The sequence below is a fragment of the Salvelinus fontinalis genome, chromosome 15, assembly GCF_029448725.1.
Source record: "Salvelinus fontinalis isolate EN_2023a chromosome 15, ASM2944872v1, whole genome shotgun sequence".
NCBI lineage: Eukaryota > Metazoa > Chordata > Actinopteri > Salmoniformes > Salmonidae > Salvelinus > Salvelinus fontinalis.
The window spans coordinates 1,281,105-1,300,380 of NC_074679.1; the positions used below are offsets into that span (position 1 = coordinate 1,281,105).

At 44.2% G+C, this 19,276-nt stretch overlaps 1 protein-coding gene across 1 annotated transcript; it reads right to left on the minus strand.

Annotated features, from left to right (window-relative positions):
* Window positions 1–4,425: 4,425 nt before the first annotated feature.
* On the minus strand, window positions 4,426–9,105 carry foxi2 (forkhead box I2). The gene is made up of 2 exons (XM_055864055.1): window positions 8,523–9,105; window positions 4,426–5,057 (listed from the first exon to the last, which is right to left on the minus strand). Exons 1-2 carry the CDS (start codon window positions 9,103–9,105, stop codon window positions 4,426–4,428), a joined length of 1,215 nt encoding a protein of 404 aa, XP_055720030.1.
* Window positions 9,106–19,276: the final 10,171 nt, after the last annotated feature.

The window sequence follows — 19,276 nt, forward strand, 5'->3', positions numbered from 1 at the left end:
ATCTAGTCCCACAGTATCTAGTCCCATGGTATCTATTCCTACAGTACCTAGTCCCATATTACCTAGTCCCACAGTATCTAGTCCCATATTACCTAGTCCCACAGTACCTAGTCCCACAGTATCTAGTCCCACAGTACCTAGTCCCACAGTACCTAGTCCCACAGTACCTAGTCCCACAGTATCTAGTACCATGGTATCTATTCCTACAGTGTCTAGTCCCGTATTACCTAGTCCCACAGTATCTAGTCCCATATTACCTAGTCCCACAGTATCTAGTCCCACAGTATCTAGTCCCACAGTATCTAGTCCCACAGTACCTAGTCCCACAGTACCTAGTCCCACAGTACCTAGTCCCACAGTACCTAGTCCCACAGTACCTAGTACCATGGTATCTATTCCTACAGTACCTAGTCCCACAGTACCTAGTCCCACAGTATCTAGTCCCACAGTACCTAGTCCCACAGTACCTAGTCCCACAGTATCTAGTCCCATGGTATCTATTCCTACAGTATCTAGTCCCACAGTATCTAGTCCCACAGTATCTAGTCCCACAGTATCTAGTCCCACAGTATCTAGTCCCACAGTATCTAGTCCCACAGTACCTAGTCCCACAGTACCTAGTCCCACAGTACCTAGTCCCACAGTACCTAGTCCCACAGTATCTAGTCCCACAGTACCTAGTCCCACAGTACCTAGTCCCACAGCACCTAGTCCCACAGTATCTAGTCCCACAGTACCTAGTCCCACAGTATCTAGTCCCACAGTATCTAGTCCCACAGTACCTAGTCCCACAGTACCTAGTCCCACAGTACCTAGTCCCACAGTATCTAGTCCCACAGTACCTAGTCCCACAGTTTCTAGTCCCACATTATCTTTTCCCACAGTATCTAGTCCCACAGTATCTAGTCCCACAGTATCTAGTCCCACAGTATCTAGTCCCACAGTACCTAGTCCCACAGTATCTAGTCCCACAGTATCTAGTCCCACAGTATCTAGTACCACAGTACCTAGTCCCACAGTACCTAGTCCCATTGTAATGAGTCCAACAGTACCTAGTCCCATGGTAATGAGTCCAACAGTACCTAGTACCACAGTACCTAGTCCCATGGTAAAGAGTCCAACAGTACCTAGTCCCATGGTAAAGAGTCTAACAGTCCATATTCCCATTTCAATGAGTCCAACAGTACCTTGTCTCATGGTAATGAGTCCAACAGTACCTAGTCCCACAGTATCTAGTCCCACAGTATCTAGTCCCACAGTACCTAGTCCCATGGTATCTAGTCCCACAGTATCTAGTCCCACAGTATCTAGTCCCACAGTATCTAGTCCCACAGTACCTGGTCCCACAGTATCTAGTCCCACAGTATCTAGTCCCACAGTACCTAGTCCCACAGTATCTAGTCCCACAGTACCTAGTCCCACAGTATCTAGTCCCACAGTATCTAGTCCCATGGTACCTTGTCCCACAGTATCTAGTCCCACAGTATCTAGTCCCACAGTATCTAGTCCCACAGTACCTAGTCCCACAGTATCTAGTCCCAAGGTACCTAGTCCCAGAGTATCTAGTCCCACAGTATCTAGTCCCACAGTATCTAGTCCCACAGTACCTAGTCCCACAGTATCTAGTCCCATGGTATCTATTCCTACAGTATCTAGTCCCACAGTACCTAGTCCCACAGTATCTAGTCCCACAGTATCTAGTCCCACAGTACCTAGTCCCACAGTATCTAGTCCCACAGTATCTAGTCCCACAGTACCTAGTCCCACAGTATCTAGTCCCACAGTGTCTAGTCTCATATTACCTAGTCCCACAGTATCTAGTCCCACAGTACCTAGTCCCACAGTATCTAGTCCCACAGTACCTAGTCCCACAGTATCTAGTCCCATGGTATCTATTCCTACAGTACCTAGTCCCACAGTATCTAGTCCCACAGTATCTAGTCCCACAGTATCTAGTCCCACAGTATCTAGTCCCATGGTATCTATTCCTACAGTACCTAGTCCCATATTACCTAGTCCCACAGTATCTAGTCCCATATTACCTAGTCCCACAGTACCTAGTCCCACAGTATCTAGTCCCACAGTACCTAGTCCCACAGTACGTAGTCCCACAGTACCTAGTCCCACAGTATCTAGTACCATGGTATCTATTCCTACAGTGTCTAGTCCCGTATTACCTAGTCCCACAGTATCTAGTCCCATATTACCTAGTCCCACAGTATCTAGTCCCACAGTATCTAGTCCCACAGTATCTAGTCCCACAGTACCTAGTCCCACAGTACCTAGTCCCACAGTACCTAGTCCCACAGTACCTAGTCCCACAGTACCTAGTACCATGGTATCTATTCCTACAGTACCTAGTCCCACAGTACCTAGTCCCACAGTATCTAGTCCCACAGTACCTAGTCCCACAGTACCTAGTCCCACAGTATCTAGTCCCATGGTATCTATTCCTACAGTATCTAGTCCCACAGTATCTAGTCCCACAGTATCTAGTCCCACAGTATCTAGTCCCACAGTATCTAGTCCCACAGTATCTAGTCCCACAGTACCTAGTCCCACAGTACCTAGTCCCACAGTACCTAGTCCCACAGTATCTAGTCCCACAGTACCTAGTCCCACAGTACCTAGTCCCACAGCACCTAGTCCCACAGTATCTAGTCCCACAGTACCTAGTCCCACAGTATCTAGTCCCACAGTATCTAGTCCCACAGTACCTAGTCCCACAGTACCTAGTCCCACAGTACCTAGTCCCACAGTATCTAGTCCCACAGTACCTAGTCCCACAGTTTCTAGTCCCACATTATCTTTTCCCACAGTATCTAGTCCCACAGTATCTAGTCCCACAGTATCTAGTCCCACAGTATCTAGTCCCACAGTACCTAGTCCCACAGTATCTAGTCCCACAGTATCTAGTCCCACAGTATCTAGTACCACAGTACCTAGTCCCACAGTACCTAGTCCCACAGTACCTAGTCCCACAGTATCTAGTCCCACAGTATCTAGTACCACAGTACCTTTGTCGTGTTGGTTTGTGATCCCTATTGGCATTTCTGCAAAGCAATCCAGAGGAGGATTCTGGATATATCGTCACGTGTTCATTTCAGTGGTTTATTTTGCGATAAGCAGCTGGATCGTTATAGAGAGGTTGACAAGTTTGGTCAAATATGAACTTCCTAACAATTTGGCTGCAGTACATTCCACCGTCCTCTCTGTGGTGGCATGGATTGGGAGTTTTTCAGGCACGTGATCTGTATTGGTGAAGTCCACTGACAGATTGGTAATGTGAATAGGCCAATGGAGCTGCCTGCTGACTGTAGCTGTACAGTTTGTGATTCATAAAGGTGTCGTCAGAGCTCTGTCTCTATCCTGTGAAGGCCATATGAATGGACTGGTCTGTCTCTGTCTTGTGAAGGCCATCTGAATGGACTGGTCTGTCTCTGTCCTGTGAAGGCCATCTGAATGGACTGGTCTGTCTCTGTCCTGTGAAGGCCATCTGAATGGACTGGTCTGTCTCTGTCCTGTGAAGGCCATCTGAATGGACTGGTCTGTCTCTGTCCTGTGAAGGCCATATGAATGGTCTGTCTCTGTCCCGTGAAGGCCATCTGAATGGACTGGTCTGTCTCTGTCCTGTGAAGGCCATATGAATGGTCTGTCTCTGTCCCGTGAAGGCCATCTGAATGGACTGGTCTGTCTCTATCCTGTGAAGGCCATATGAATGGACTGGTCTGTCTCTGTCCTGTGAAGGCCATCTGAATGGACTGGTCTGTCTCTGTCCTGTGAAGGCCATATGAATGGTCTGTCTCTGTCCCGTGAAGGCCATCTGAATGGACTGGTCTGTCTCTGTCCTGTGAAGGCCATATGAATGGTCTGTCTCTGTCCCGTGAAGGCCATCTGAATGGACTGGTCTGTCTCTGTCCTGTGAAATCCATATGAATGGTCTGTCTCTGTCCTGTGAAGGCCATCGGGGCGGCAGGTAGGATAGTGGTTAGAGTGTTGGACTTGTAACCGAAAGGTTGCAAGATCGAATCCCCGAGCTGACAAGGTAAAAATGTGTCGTTCTGCCCCCTGAACAAGGCAGTTAACCAACTGTTCCTAGGCCTTCGTTGAAAATAAGAATTTGTTCTTAACTGACTTGCCTAGTTAAATAAAGATACAATATGACTGGTCTGTTTCTCTCCTGTGAAGGCCATATGAATGGACTGGTCTGTCTCTATCCTGTGAAGGCCATATGAATGGGCTGCTCTGTCTCTGTCCTGTGAAGGCCATGTGAATGGGCTCCTCTGTCTCTGTCCTGTGAAGGCCATATGTATGGGCTGCTCTGTCTCTGTCCTGTGAAGGCCATATGTATGGACTGGTTAGCCAAGCCCTCTGATTTGGCTGACCTGTCGTAGTCCGTGACTATACACTATATGCTATATGTGACTATACGTCTGTGCCCTCTCGGGGGTATAAGATATTGTTGACACTAAAGCTGTTGTAGAAGTGGCTGTTGAACTGTCCTGCCTGGCCCCCTCCACTGAAAGTGTTGTAGTACAGTCCTCTGTTGAAGGGAGACAGGCTGTCTGCTGGGTGACCGTGGCCCCCGAGGCCTGCCTCTGAGACCCCCGGGCTGTGACTGTCCTGGCCTGGGCCTGGGCCTGGGGTGTGGGGTGTGTGGTTGTGGTATGGGCTGCTATGGAGGGCTGTAATGTTCCTATTGGTCAGCTCGTTGACCAACCCCAGAGAGCCAGTCTGTCTGCTGGGGGGGCCAGAGGCACCTAGGGACCCAGAGCCCAGCCCAGCCATACTGCTGAAGAAGTTATTAAAACACGGGGTGCCACCGGACGCAAGGCCCGAGGGGGAGGAGCTCTTATGACCCTCACTGACCACCTCCATGTCAGGGGAGGCGGGGCCTAGGAGCTGGGGGCTGTCCATGGTCTTGGGCGGGGCTGCTCGGCCGTCCTCTGTCTTGGTGCTGTTAGTGGAGTCTGAGCGGCGTTTCCTCTTCCTCCTGAAGTTCCCGTTGTCAAACATCTTCTCGCAGTTAGGATCCAACGTCCAGTAGTTCCCTTTACCTGGAACATAAATAATAGAAACTTTAGCATTATTATATAGTACTTATATATTAATAAGACATTATTATATAATATTTATATATTAATAAGACATTATATAGTATTTATATATTAATAAGACATTATATAGTATTTATATATTAATAAGACATTATATAGTATTTATATATTAATAAGACATTATTATATAGTATTTATATATTAATAAGACATTATTATATAGTATTTATATATTAATAAGACATTATCATATAGTATTTATATATTAATAAGACATTATCATATAGTATTTATATATTAATAAGACATTATTATACAGTATTTATATATTAATAAGGCATTATTATATAGTATTTATATATTAATAAGGCATTATTATATAGTATTTATATATTAATAAGACATTATTATATAGTATTTATATATTAATAAGGCATTATTATATAGTATTTATATATTAATAAGACATTATTATATAGTATTTATATATTAATAAGACATTATTATATAGTATTTATATATTAATAAGGCATTATTATATTGTATTTATATATTAATAAGACATTATTATATAGTATTCATATATTAATAAGACATTATTATATAGTATTTATATATTAATAAGACATTATTATATAGTATTTATATATTAATAAGACATTATTATATAGTATTTATATATTAATAAGACATCATTATATAGTATTTATATATTAATAAGGCATTATTATATAGTATTTATATATTAATAAGACATTATTATATAGTATTTATATATTAATAAGACATTATTATATAGTATTTATATATTAATAAGACATTATTATATAGTATTTATATATTAATAAGACATTATTATATAGTATTTATATATTAATAAGACATCATTATATAGTATTTATATATTAATAAGGCATTATTATATAGTATTTATATATTAATAAGACATTATTATATAGTATTTATATATTAATAAGACATTATTAATATATACACATTAGTATTATGTACATATCCAATGAAGAACTGGAGGGAGATGTGTTCATTCTAAACATGAGAAAACTAATGCTGGGATAAAAAATATTACAGGATAAAATAAATGAGACCCGCATACAGAATGAAAAACGTATGTGAAATAATAAAGGAATAAAGCCCTATGAACAGCAATATTTCATGTACGGGCCACTCATTCCATGTACGGGCCACTCATTCCATGTACGGGCCACTCATTCCATGTACGGGCCACTCATTCCATGTACGGGCCACTCATTCCATGTACGGGCCACTCATTCCATGTACGGGCCACTCATTCCATGTACGGGCCACTCATTCCATGTGCGGGCCACTCATTCCATGTGCGGGCCACTCATTCCATGTACGGGCCACTCATTCCATGTACGGGCCACTCATTCCATGTGCGGGCCACTCATTCCATGTACGGGCCACTCATTCCATGTGCGGGCCACTCATTCCATGTACGGGCCACTCATTCCATGTGCGGGCCACTCATTCCATGTACGGGCCACTCATTCCATGTGCGGGCCACTCATTCCATGTACGGGCCACTCATTCCATGTACGGGCCACTCATTCCATGTACGGGCCACTCATTCCATGTACGGGCCACTCATTCCATGTACGGGCCACTCATTCCATGTACGGGCCACTCATTCCATGTACGGGCCACTCATTCCATGTACGGGCCACTCATTCCATGTACGGGCCACTCATTCCATGTACGGGCCACTCATTCCATGTACGGGCCACTCATTCCATGTGCGGGCCACTCATTCCATGTGCGGGCCACTCATTCCATGTACGGGCCACTCATTCCATGTACGGGCCACTCATTCCATGTGCGGGCCACTCATTCCATGTACGGGCCACTCATTCCATGTACGGGCCACTCATTCCATGTACGGGCCACTCATTCCATGTACGGTCCACTGTATGAGTACAACTCCACATAATGTTGTATTAGTTTAGTATGGTGCACATTATCACAAACAGCGATGTCATGCACCTAATACTCTGGCTTTGGATTTGGAATGATGCACCGATGAGGAAGCCAATGTTCTAGGTAGCTATTGATTTGAATGAGTTTGGGGTTAAATTGTGTCCTTCCCCAGAAGGACTCCGCTCTGCCCTTCGAGGATATCAAACCTTTTATCTATAAACTGCCATGGTAGGAAACTGAAGACTCAGTGTGGACATGAAGCCTCTAATAACAAGCTGTTGGAATCCATAAAGTTTCCTACACTAAACTTTATAGTAATGTTAAACGCATTTACGGTAACATAATGTACCTTTATTTACAGTCATTTACAGGTAACTGGCTGCCAGTAAATTATCGTAAAAACAATAGGATTCTTTTTTACAGTGTATTATAACAAACTTTTGGGGCAATCTAATATTGACCACATAGTCCTAATATAATCTACATAATAATATATATTCTAATCTGTAGAATGACCTCATAGTTCTAATCTAATCTACATAATACTATATATTCTAATCTGTAGAATGACCTCATAGTTCTAATCTAATCTACATAATACTATATATTCTAATCTGTAGAATGACCTCATAGTCCTAATCTAATCTACATAATACTATATATTCTAATCTGTAGAATGACCTCATAGTTCTAATCTAATCTACATAATACTATATATTCTAATCTGTAGAATGACCTCATAGTTCTAATCTAATCTCTAGAATAATATATATATATATATATATATATATATATATATATATATATATACTTTTACAAGTGTTATATATATATATATATATATATATATATATATATATATATATATATATATATATATATATACATATAAATATTCTAATCTATAGAATGACCACACAGATATAATCTTAACTCTAGAATAATATAGATTCTAATCTCTAAAATGACCTCATACCATGCTAAAGAAGCAAAAGCCACTCAATATATTAGATATATTATATTTGACTCATCTCAAGTCTCAAGTCACTGCTGATAACAATTCCTAGATTTAATATGCACCACATATGCACTATGATAAGCATTCTAGTCTTCAAAATAAAGGAAACAAATTAAAGGATCAAATTAAGAATTATCAGCATATGGTTTGAATAAGCCTTTATTTTATCGAACTGATGTTAACTGACATGATAGCCTGCAACCACCCTTAGCTAGGTTGTTTATAAGGGAATTAGCTCATTCAGCCTAGCTTCTTTTCCCATTGAAAACCAGATGTGGGAACTCCTGCTCAGGCGTTTTGTTTTACGTTAGTTTAGCCTACAACAGGCCTACACCAATTTGTTCAATCGGTTTTAGGCCCAAACTTTTACACGTATTTTTAGAGGATTTCTAACCGACAGCTGAATCACATAGCCTACCTGAGTAATTAAAATATATCTACAAATGGCCCTAGATGTTACAAAAATAGAATAGAACAGGATAGGATCATACCTGGGTCGTCCTCATCGCGGGGGACCTTTTTAAAGCAGTCGTTGAGTGACAGGTTGTGTCGGATAGAGTTCTGCCAGCCCGCCTTGCTCTTCTTGTAGAACGGGAAGTTATCCGCGACATACTGGTAGATCTGACTCAGGGTCAACTTCTTCTCGTGTGCGTTCTGGATCGCCATGGCGATGAGCGCAGAGTAAGAGTACGGAGGACGGACCAGTTTTAGCAACTCTTCCTGACTGGCGATGGACAGCCAACCCAGATCCGGACCACCGAACCCGGGAGAGTTGGTAAGGAACTGCCGCTGGGTACCGTAGGAAGGTGGCATAAAGGATGCTGTGTTGTTTCCGTGCAGGTAGGGAGTGGAGGAGTTCACGGTGGGCCCGTTCAGCCACAGGGATGACGCGTAATCTCCCAGGCCGTATCCAGACGGTCTCTGTGCACTCTGGAGTCCAGGCTGGTGGTACATGCTGAAGTTATCGCAGTAGACAGCCATCTCCGGCGGCTCCTGAGTGCTCTTGGGTTGGGGTTGGAGAGAGCTTGCTGTTGGAGAGGAGGTGTGGTGGACTGAAGGGTCGATGGAGTTCATGCTCCACACGGGAGGACAACCCCAACGGAATTAGAACACAACAGTAACGGTTCAAACGGACGACCTGATTCCAAGCGCGCAACGTCAGCAACAAGTGCCAGAATCCAAAATCTGAGTTTTAATTTTATAACTTCAGAGCGACAGTTTCTCATCCAGACACTAGATCATCTCTAGCAGCCAATAGACACTCACTAACTGGTTGGGGGTGTGGCCATTGAGTTTAGAATTGACAGGCAGAGGTGTGAAGGAGAATAACTTCTCGATGTTTCATACAAACGGCAACATAAAACCCGACAGTGAGTGTTTACTTGAAATGTAATATTAATACAAAAATTGAGTTTGTGAATTATTCAAATTTGCGCTAGTAGATAGGTCTAATATAAAAAATACTTCCCACTTCCCCTACTGTTCTCCAAAGGCTTTTAATATATCATATATATATTTTAATTATTGGTGTTATAATTACTACCGTTAAATACCAGTATTATTATAATATACATTTACATATTAATAGTTTCTAATTATATGTATTCAATGATGGTAAATTAGCGTTGTTAGGGTTGGGGTGGGAGTAAATGGGAGATTAATGGGCCTATCTAATACATTTAAGGTAACATATCTCTGACTAAATCATGATTATATTATAATTTAAGGTAGCATATCTCTGTCTAAATCACGATTATATTATAATTTAAGGTAGCATATCTCTGTCTAAATCATGATTATATTATAATATAAGGTAGCATATCTCTGTCTAAATCATGATTATATTACAATTTAAGGTAGCATATCTCTGTCTAAATCATGATTATATTATAATTTAAGGTAGCATATCTCTGTCTAAATCATGATTATATTACAATTTAAGGTAGCATATCTCTGTCTAAATCATGATTAAATTATAATTTAAGGTAGCATATCTCTGTCTAAATCATGAATATATTACAATTTAAGGTAGCATATCTCTGTCTAAATCATGAATATATTACAATTTAAGGTAGCATATCTCTGTCTAAATCATGATTATATTATAATTTAAAGTAGCATATCTCTGTCTAAATCATGATTATATTACAATTTAAGGTAGCATATCTCTGTCTAAATCATATGATTATATTATAATTTAAGGTAACATATCTCTGTCTAAATCATGATTAGACATTATAATTATTATTAATTATAATTATCATCCTTATTAGTAGCAGTAGTATATTGGTAACAGCAGAAGCCTAGATTCAAATTAGGCCTATTATAATGAGTAGCCTACTAGTAGTAATCCTATACATTATTATATTCATTTCACTGGGCTTATGGCAATAACTTATAATAATATTATTAATAATAATAATATATATATATATATATATATATATATATATATATATATATATATATATATATATATTTATCCAAATATTTCTTATATCATTATTCAATTAGATTTGATTTGAGTGTTTGTTCGTTTGTATGTTTGTTTGTGTGTTTGTGTGTTTGTGTGTTTGTGTGTTTGTGTGTGTGTGTGTGTGTGTGTGTGTGTGTGTGTGTGTGTGTGTGTGTGTGTGTGTGTGTGCGTGTGTGTGTGTGTGTGTGTGTGTGTGTGTGTGTGTGTGACTATACAAGAGTGTGGCCTAAACTAAGACCTGTGGGTGTATAATGGTATCAGCCTGTTGCCTCAGACTATCTATAAAAATAGAAAATACTTTAAATCTGATTTTATGGAATAAATGTCAAATGTGCCCAACCGTAATAAAGCAGACTTCTAAACCGGATAAGACAGAAGAAACAATGGCCACATTCCTGTGTCAATTGAGTAAAAACCCTCATCGATCATAAACTAATAATCCAAACATTGGAAAACAACAGAAACGGTTGATGTGGTGTAGCTCTTGTCCAGTTTCTAAAATAGCTTTTCTTCTTGTATAACAAGATCACATGACCAACTACGTGGTGATCGATCATCATGTTCATATAGATGAGCGAAAAAAAAGAAACCACCTGCCTTGCAATCTTAAAAAGGAGCACGTATGCTATTATAACACACCTCCCAGTACAATCTCCTTCAGACACACTGCTTGCTAATGACGCCCGTCCATCACACAAGGTTCAGGTTTGGACTCAACTCACAGCGAATGCAATAAATAAAAGGCAAACATTAAATGTTGGAAAAATTTCATGTAAATCCTATCAAATTCATAGACCTGCCCTACAAGCTCAGACTCTTTTTGTATCCGGCAATTTATAATATTGGCAAAGAATATTGGCCATTTATCATTTATTTAATCAATCATTTGTCGTTCACGTTTTAGAACGTGAACGACAAACTCAAGCATAGGCCTCTTCTGATTGAGGCCTACGCCATCCGTGGGGCTATAGCGCCCTCTACTGTAGATAGACTGATATTGGAGAAAGGCGACAAGTGACACAGTGCACAGATTAACCAAGGAGAGCTTTCTCTCTCCTCCCCAACCAACACATCATGCAGTGTACGTAATAGCCACACGATGGCGACAAACGTCTGTGTTCCACTGGAGGAATACATGAAACATGAAATGAGATGAAAATGTTACGAGAACATGAAAATGTTTTAAAACTTCTTCGGGATCGGTGTCCCTTCCACCGGAGGGTTGAGCTAACGTAAGCTAATGCGATTAGCATGAGGTTGTAAGTAACAAGAACATTTCCCAGGACATAGACATATCTGATATTGGCAGAAAGCTTAAATTCTTGTTAATCTAACTGCACTGTCCAATTTACAGTAGCTATTACAGTGAACGAATACCATGCTATTGTTTGAGGAGAGTGCACAATTTTGAACATGACAAGTTATTAATAAACAAATTAGGCACATCTGGGCAGTCTTGATACAACATTTTGAACATAAATGCAATGGTTCATTGGATCAGTCTAAAACGTTGCACATACACTGATGACATCTAGTGGCCAAAATCTAAATTGCACCTGGGCTGGAATAATACATAGGGCCTTTATCTTGCATTTCAAATATGATGGTACAAAAAAATTCAAAAGAACGTTTTTTTTTCTTCTTTCTATTGTATTTGTCAGATCCACTGTGTTATATTATACTACATTCCTTTCACATTGCCATAAACTTCAAAGTGTTTCCTTTCAAATGGTACCAGGAATATGCATATCCCTGCTTCAGGGCCTGAGCTACAGGCAGTTAGATTTGGGTGTGTTATTTTTTGCAAAAATTGAAAAAAAGGGGATAATCCTTAAAAGGAACATGCACCTGTGGAATGGTCGTTTAGACACTAACAGCTTACAGACGGTAGGCAATTAAGGTCACAGTTATGAAAACTTAGGACACTAAAGAGGCATTTCTACTGACTTTGAAAAACACCAAAGAAAGATGCCCAGGGACCCTGCTCATTTGCGTGAACGTGCCTCAGGCATGCTGCAAGGAGGCATGAGGACTGCAGTAAATTGCAATGTCCGTACTGTGAGACGCCTAAGACAGCGCTACAGGGAGACAGGACGGACAGCTGATCGTCCTCGCAGTGGCAGACCACGTGTAACAACACCTGCACAGGATCGGTACATCCGAACATCACACCTGCGGGACAGGTACAGGATGGCAACAACAACTGCCCGAGTTACACCAGGAATGCACAATCCCTCCATCAGTGCTCAGACTGTCCGCAATATGCTGAGAGAGGCTGGACTGAGGGCTTGTAAGCCTGTTGTAAGGCCTACAATCCCTCAGACATCACCGGCAACAACGTCGCCTATGGGCACAAACCCACCATCGCTGGACCAGACAGGACTGGCAAAAAGTGCTCTTCACTGACAAGTCGCAGTTTTGTCTCACCAGGGGTGATGGTCGGATTCGCGTTTATCGTCAAAGGAATGACCGTTACACTGAGGCCTGTACTCTGGAGCGGGATCGATTTGGAGGTGGAGGGTCCTTCATGGTCTGGGGCGGTGTCACAGCATCATCGGACTGAGCTTGTTGTCATTGCAGGCAATCTCAACGCTGTGCGTTACAGGGAAGACATCCTCCCTCATGTGGTACCCTTCCTGCAGGCTCATCCTGACATGACCCTCCAGCATGACAATGCCACCAGTCATACTGCTCGTTCTGTGCGTGATTTCCTGCAAGACAGGAATGTCAGAGTTCTGCCATGGCCAGCGAAGAGCCCGAATCTCAATCCCATTGAGCACATGCCATGACATGCCAGCAACAAACGATGATACTACACATCCAAGTATATCGGACCAAATTATGAAAGACAAGAATTGTACTTTTTAATTCCGTAAAGTCAGTGTGGAAGAGGTGAAAACATTATTGTTGTCTATTAACAATGACAAACCACCGGGTTTGTCCGGGTTTGACAATCTGGATGGAAAATTACTGAGGATAATAGAGGACGATATTGCCACTCCTATTTACCACATCTTCAATTTAAGCCTACTAGCAGGTGTGCCCTCAGGCCTGGAGGGAAGCAAAAGTCATTCTTTACTGGCTCAAATAGCCCACCAATCAGCCTGTTACAAAGTAAACTTCTGGAAAAAATGGTGTTTGACCAGATACAATGCTATTTCACAGTAAACAAATTGACAACAGACTTTCAGCTTCTAGGGAAGGACACTCAACAAGCACAGCACTTACACAAATGACTGCATTTCCTGAGAGAAATTGATGATACAATGATTGTGGGGGCTGTCTTGTTAGACTTCAGTGCAGCTTTTGACATTATTGATCATAGTCTGCTGCTGGAAAGACATATCTGTTATGGCTTTACACCCCCTGCTATAATCTGGATAAAGAGTTACCTGTCTAACAGAACACATGTTCTTTATGGGGCGGTAGCCTAGTGGTTAGAGCGTTGGGCTAGTAACCGAAAGGTTGCAAGTTCAAATCCCCGAGCTGACAAAGTACAAATCTGTCGTTCTGCCCCTGAACAAGGCAGTTAACCCACTGTTCCTAGGCCGTCATTGAAAAATAAGAGTTTGTTCTTAACTGACTTGCCTAGTTAAATAAAATAAAAAAAGGTTAAATGTAAGACGCTCTGGATAAGAGTGTCTGCTAAATGACGTAAATGTAAATGTTAACGGAAGCCTCTCCAACATAATCCAGGTAGAATCAGGAATTCTGTTTACTAACGACATTCCACTGACTTTGAGTAAAGCCAGAGTGTCACAGTGGCGTGTATAAGTGGCAGAGGAAGTCAGGCGCAGGAGAGTCAAAATAGAGTGTAGCATGGAGTACTTTAATTAAAGTCCCAGTAATCTGCTCCATAACACTCACGGAAAAATAATAATACAAATCTGGGTACGAAGACCCATCGCACACCTATACACAAACAACACAACACTTGACAACGAACAATCTCTGACAAACACATGAAGGGAAACAGAGGGTTAAATACACAACAGGTAATGAATGGGATTGACAACAGGTGTGTGGGAAGACAAGACAAAACCAATGGAAAATGAAAAATGGATCGATGATGGCTAGAAGACCGGTGAAGTCGACCGCCGAACACCGCCCGGACAAGGAGAGGCAACGACTTCGGCAGAAGTCGTGACAGTACCCCCCTCCTGACGCGCGGCTCCAGCAGTGCGTCGACACCGGCCTCGGGGACGACCCGGAGGGCGAGGTGCAGGGCGATCCGGATGGAGGCGGTGGAATTCTTTTAACATGGAAGGATCTAAAACGTCCTCCACCGGAACCCAGCATCTCTCCTCCGGCCCGTACCCCTCCCAGTCCACGAGGTACTGAAGGCCCCTCGCCCGACGTCTCGAATCCAAAATGGATCGAATAGCGTACGCCGGGACCCCCTCGATGTCTAGAGGAGGCGGAGGAACTTCACGCACTTCAGCCTCCTGGAGCGGGCCAGCCACCACCGGCCTGAGGAGAGACACATGGAACGAGGGGTTAATACGGTAATTAATGGGCAGTTGTAATCTATAACATACCTCGTTCACTCTCCTCAGGACTTTAAACGGCCCCACAAACCGCGGACACAGCTTCCGGCAGAGCAGGCGGAGGGGCAGGTTTCGGGTCGAGAGCCAGACCCTGTCCCCTGGTACGAACACCGGGGCCTCACTGCGGCGACGGTCTGCGCCAATTTTCTGGCGCCTTATGGCACGCTGAAGGTGGACGTGGGCTGCCTCCCAAGTTTCCTCAGCGTGCCGAAACCAATTGTCCACCGCAGGAGCTTCGGTCTGACTCTGATGCCAAGGAGCCAGAACCGGCTGATACCCTAATACACATTGAAAAGGGGTAAGGTTAGTGGAGGAGTGACGTAGCGAGTTCTGGGCTATCTCTGCCCAGGGCACGAACTTCGCCCACTCCCCTGGCCGGTCCTGGCAATAGGACCGCAGAAACCTGCCCACATCCTGGTTAACTCTCTCCACCTGCCCATTACTCTCGGGGTGAAAACCTGAGGTAAGACTAACCGAGATCCCCAGACGTTCCATGAACGCCTTCCAGACCCTTGATGTGAACTGGGGACCCCGATCAGACACTATATCCTCAGGCACCCCATAATGCCGGAAAACATGTGTAAACAGAGCCTCCGCAGTTTGTAAGGCCGTAGGGAGACCGGGCAAAGGGAGAAGACGACAGGACTTAGAGAACCGATCCACAACGACCAGGATCGTGGTGTAACCCTGTGAAGGTGGAAGATCAGTCACAAAATCCACTGACAGGTGCGACCACGGCCGTTGAGGAACGGGTAAAGGTAAAAGCTTACCTCTAGGCAGGTGTCTAGGAGCCTTGCACTGGGCGCACACCGAACAGGAGGAAACATAAATCCTCACGTCCTTAGCTAAAGTGGGCCACCAGTACCTCCCATCAAGACAGCGCATCGTCCGACCTATCCCAGGATGACCAGAGGAGGGTGATGTGTGAGCCCAATAGATCAATCGGTCGCGGACAGCAGACGGAACGTACAGACGACCAGCTGGACACTCTGGAGGAGTGGGCTCTGCACGTGACGCCCGCTCAATGTCCGCGTCCAGCTCCCACACTACTGGCGCCACCAACCACGACTCTGGGAGTATGGGAGTGGGATCCATGGGTCGCTCCTCTGTGTCATACAGCCGAGACAATGCGTCTGCCTTGACGTTCTGGGAGCCTGGTCTGTAAGTAAGCGTAAACACAAAACGAGTGAAAAACATGGCCCACCTTGCCTGGCGAGGATTTAGTCTCTTCGCCTGCCGGATGTACTCCAGATTGCGGTGGTCAGTCCAGATGAGAAAAGGGTGATTAGCCCCCTCAAGCCAATGCCTCCACACCTTCAAGGCTTTTACGACAGCTAACAGCTCTCGGTCCCCCACATCATAGTTACGCTCCGCCGGGCTGAGCTTCTTTGAGAAAAAAGCACAGGGGCGAAGCTTCGGTGGCACACCCGAACGCTGAGAGAGCACTGCTCCTATCCCAGCTTCGGATGCGTCCACCTCTACTATGAATGGCAAAGAGGGATCCGGATGAGCCAACACAGGCGCCGAGGTAAACAGAGCCTTCAGTTTACCAAAAGCCCTATTCGCCTCGGCCGACCACTGCAAGCGCACCGGTCCCCCCTTTAGCAGTGAGGTAATGGGAGCTGCAACCTGACCAAAACCCCGGATAAATCTCCGGTAGTAATTGGCAAACCCTAAAAAACGCTGCACCTCCTTTACCGTGGTTGGAGTCGGCCAATTACGCACGGCTGTAATGCGGTCGCTCTCCATTTCCACTCCTGAAGTGGAAATCTGATGCCCTAGGAAGGAGATGGATTGTTGGAAGAACAAGCATTTCTCAGCCTTGACATATAAATCATGCTCCAACAGGCGACCAAGCACCCTGCGCACCAAGGACACATGCTCAGCGCGTGTAGCAGAGTATATCAAAATATCATCGATATACACCACTACACCCTGCCCGTTCAGGTCCCTGAAGATCTCATCTACAAACGATTGGAAGACTGATGGAGCATTCATCAACCCATATGGCATGACCAGGTACTCATAATGACCTGAGGTGGTGCTAAATGCCGTCTTCCACTCATCACCCCTCCTAATACGCACCAGATTGTACGCACTCCTGAGATCCAATTTTGTGAAGAAGCGGGCCCCGCGCATTGACTCCATTACTGTATTAATCAAAGGTAGCGGGTAACTATATTTTACCGTGATTTTATTAAGGTCTCGATAATCAATGCACGGGCGTAAACCGCCATCCTTCTTCTTCACAAAAAAGAAACTCGAAGAGGCGGGTGAAATGGATGGCTGAATGAACCCCTGACGCAGGGATTCAGAGATATAATTATCCATAGCCACTGTCTCCGCTTGCGACAGAGGATACACATGACTCCTGGGATATGCAGCGTCTACCAGGAGATCTATCGCACAATCCCCCTGTCGATGGGGTGGTAATTGAGTCGCCTTCTTTTTACAGAAGGCGAGTGCCAAATCGGCATATTCTGGGGGAATGCGCACGGTGGAAACCTGGTCTGGACTTTCCACCGTAGTAGCACCAACGGAAACCCCTACACACCTACCTGAGCACTCTCGCGACCACCCCGTGAGAGCCCTCTGTGGCCAAGAAACAGTGGGGTTATGAGTAGTTAACCAGGGTAGGCCTAACACCACAGAATACGCAGGGGAATCAATAAGAAAAAGACTAATCTTCTCCTTGTGACCCCCCTGCGTTATCATAGACAAAGGTGCGGTGACCTCCCTGATAAACCCTGACCCTATTGGTCGACTATCTAAGGCATGAATAGGGAAAGGCATATCCACAGAAACAACAGGAATCCCTAAACTATGAGCAATATTTTTATTAATGAAATTCCCAGCCGCGCCTGAATCCACTAGCGCCTTATACTGGGAATGCAGGGAAAAATCCGGAAAGGTGACAGAGACAAACATAAGTGCAGCAGAGGGCTCTGGATGAGTATGGTGCCTACTCACCTGGGGTGATGCCAGAGTGCCCTGCCTGCCTTCTCTATTCCCAGAGGAACCAACCCGACACCGATCAGCAGTGTGATCTCTGCGATCATAGATGGTGCTCGAGCGGGTACCCCCTCCGGTCTCCCGACGCACCGTCCCTCCCAATTCCATTGGTTCGGGAGAGAGGGTGCGGGAGGATGGAACAACCAGACCCCGATCTAGACGTCCCCGAGTAGCCAGCATGTTGTCCAGCCTGATGGACATGTCCACCAGCTGGTCGAAGTTAAGGGTGGTGTCTCTACAGGCCAGCTCCCGACGGACGTCCTCGCGTAGGCTACAATGGTAATGGTCGATCAGGGCCCTGTCGCTCCATCCAGCGCCGGCAGCCAAGGTCCTAAACTCCAAAGCAAACTCCTGGGCACTCCTCGTCCCCTGCCTCAGATGATAGAGGAGCTCACCCGCCGTTTTTCCTTCGGGAGGATGGTCGAATACTCTCCTGAAATAAAGGGTGAACTCCTCAAAATGGTCCAACGCCGCATTCTCCTCTCTACACACAGCGCTGGCCCACTCCCGGGCTTTCCCGGTGAGGCATGAGACGAGGGCGGAACTCTTCTCCCGGTCGGATGGTACTGGGGAGACCGTGGCCAGATATAAGTTCAGTTTAAGGAGGAAACCCTGGCAGCCAGCAGTATCTCCGTTGTAACCCGTGGGTAGGGGTAAACGGATTTTATTAGGTTCAGGTGGGGAAAACGCGTTAACGGTAAATCCCAGTTGTGGCAGTGGAGGCGCTGAAGAAACTCCCTGTCTCTCCCAGCGATCCATATTCTGGACAATACGATCCATGATGGCGCTCAAACAGTCAATCTCCTTAGCTTGTTCCATAACGCGCTTTTCCACCTCCATGGCCGTCGTGTCCTCTCCTGCTGACTTCATATATATGGGTCAGAGATTCTGTCACAGTGGCGTGTATAAGTGGCAGAGGAAGTCAGGCGCAGGAGAGTCAAAATAGAGTGTAGCATGGAGTACTTTAATTAAAGTCCCAGTAATCTGCTCCATAACACTCACGGAAAAATATAATACAAATCTGGATACGAAGACCCATCGCACACCTATACACAAACAACACAACACTTGACAACGAACAATCTCTGACAAACACATGAAGGGAAACAGAGGGTTAAATACACAACAGGTAATGAATGGGATTGACAACAGGTGTGTGGGAAGACAAGACAAAACCAATGGAAAATGAAAAATGGATCGATGATGGCTA

Bases quoted from the DNA above. Each gene is read 5' to 3' on its own strand.
- foxi2 (XM_055864055.1), bottom strand. From the start codon at position 9,105: ATGAACTCCATCGACCCTTCAGTCCACCACACCTCCTCTCCAACAGCA. The intron at 5,058-8,522 runs GTATGATCCTAT...TTTATGTTCCAG, and splicing joins CCGCGATGAGGACGACCCAG to GTAAAGGGAACTACTGGACG.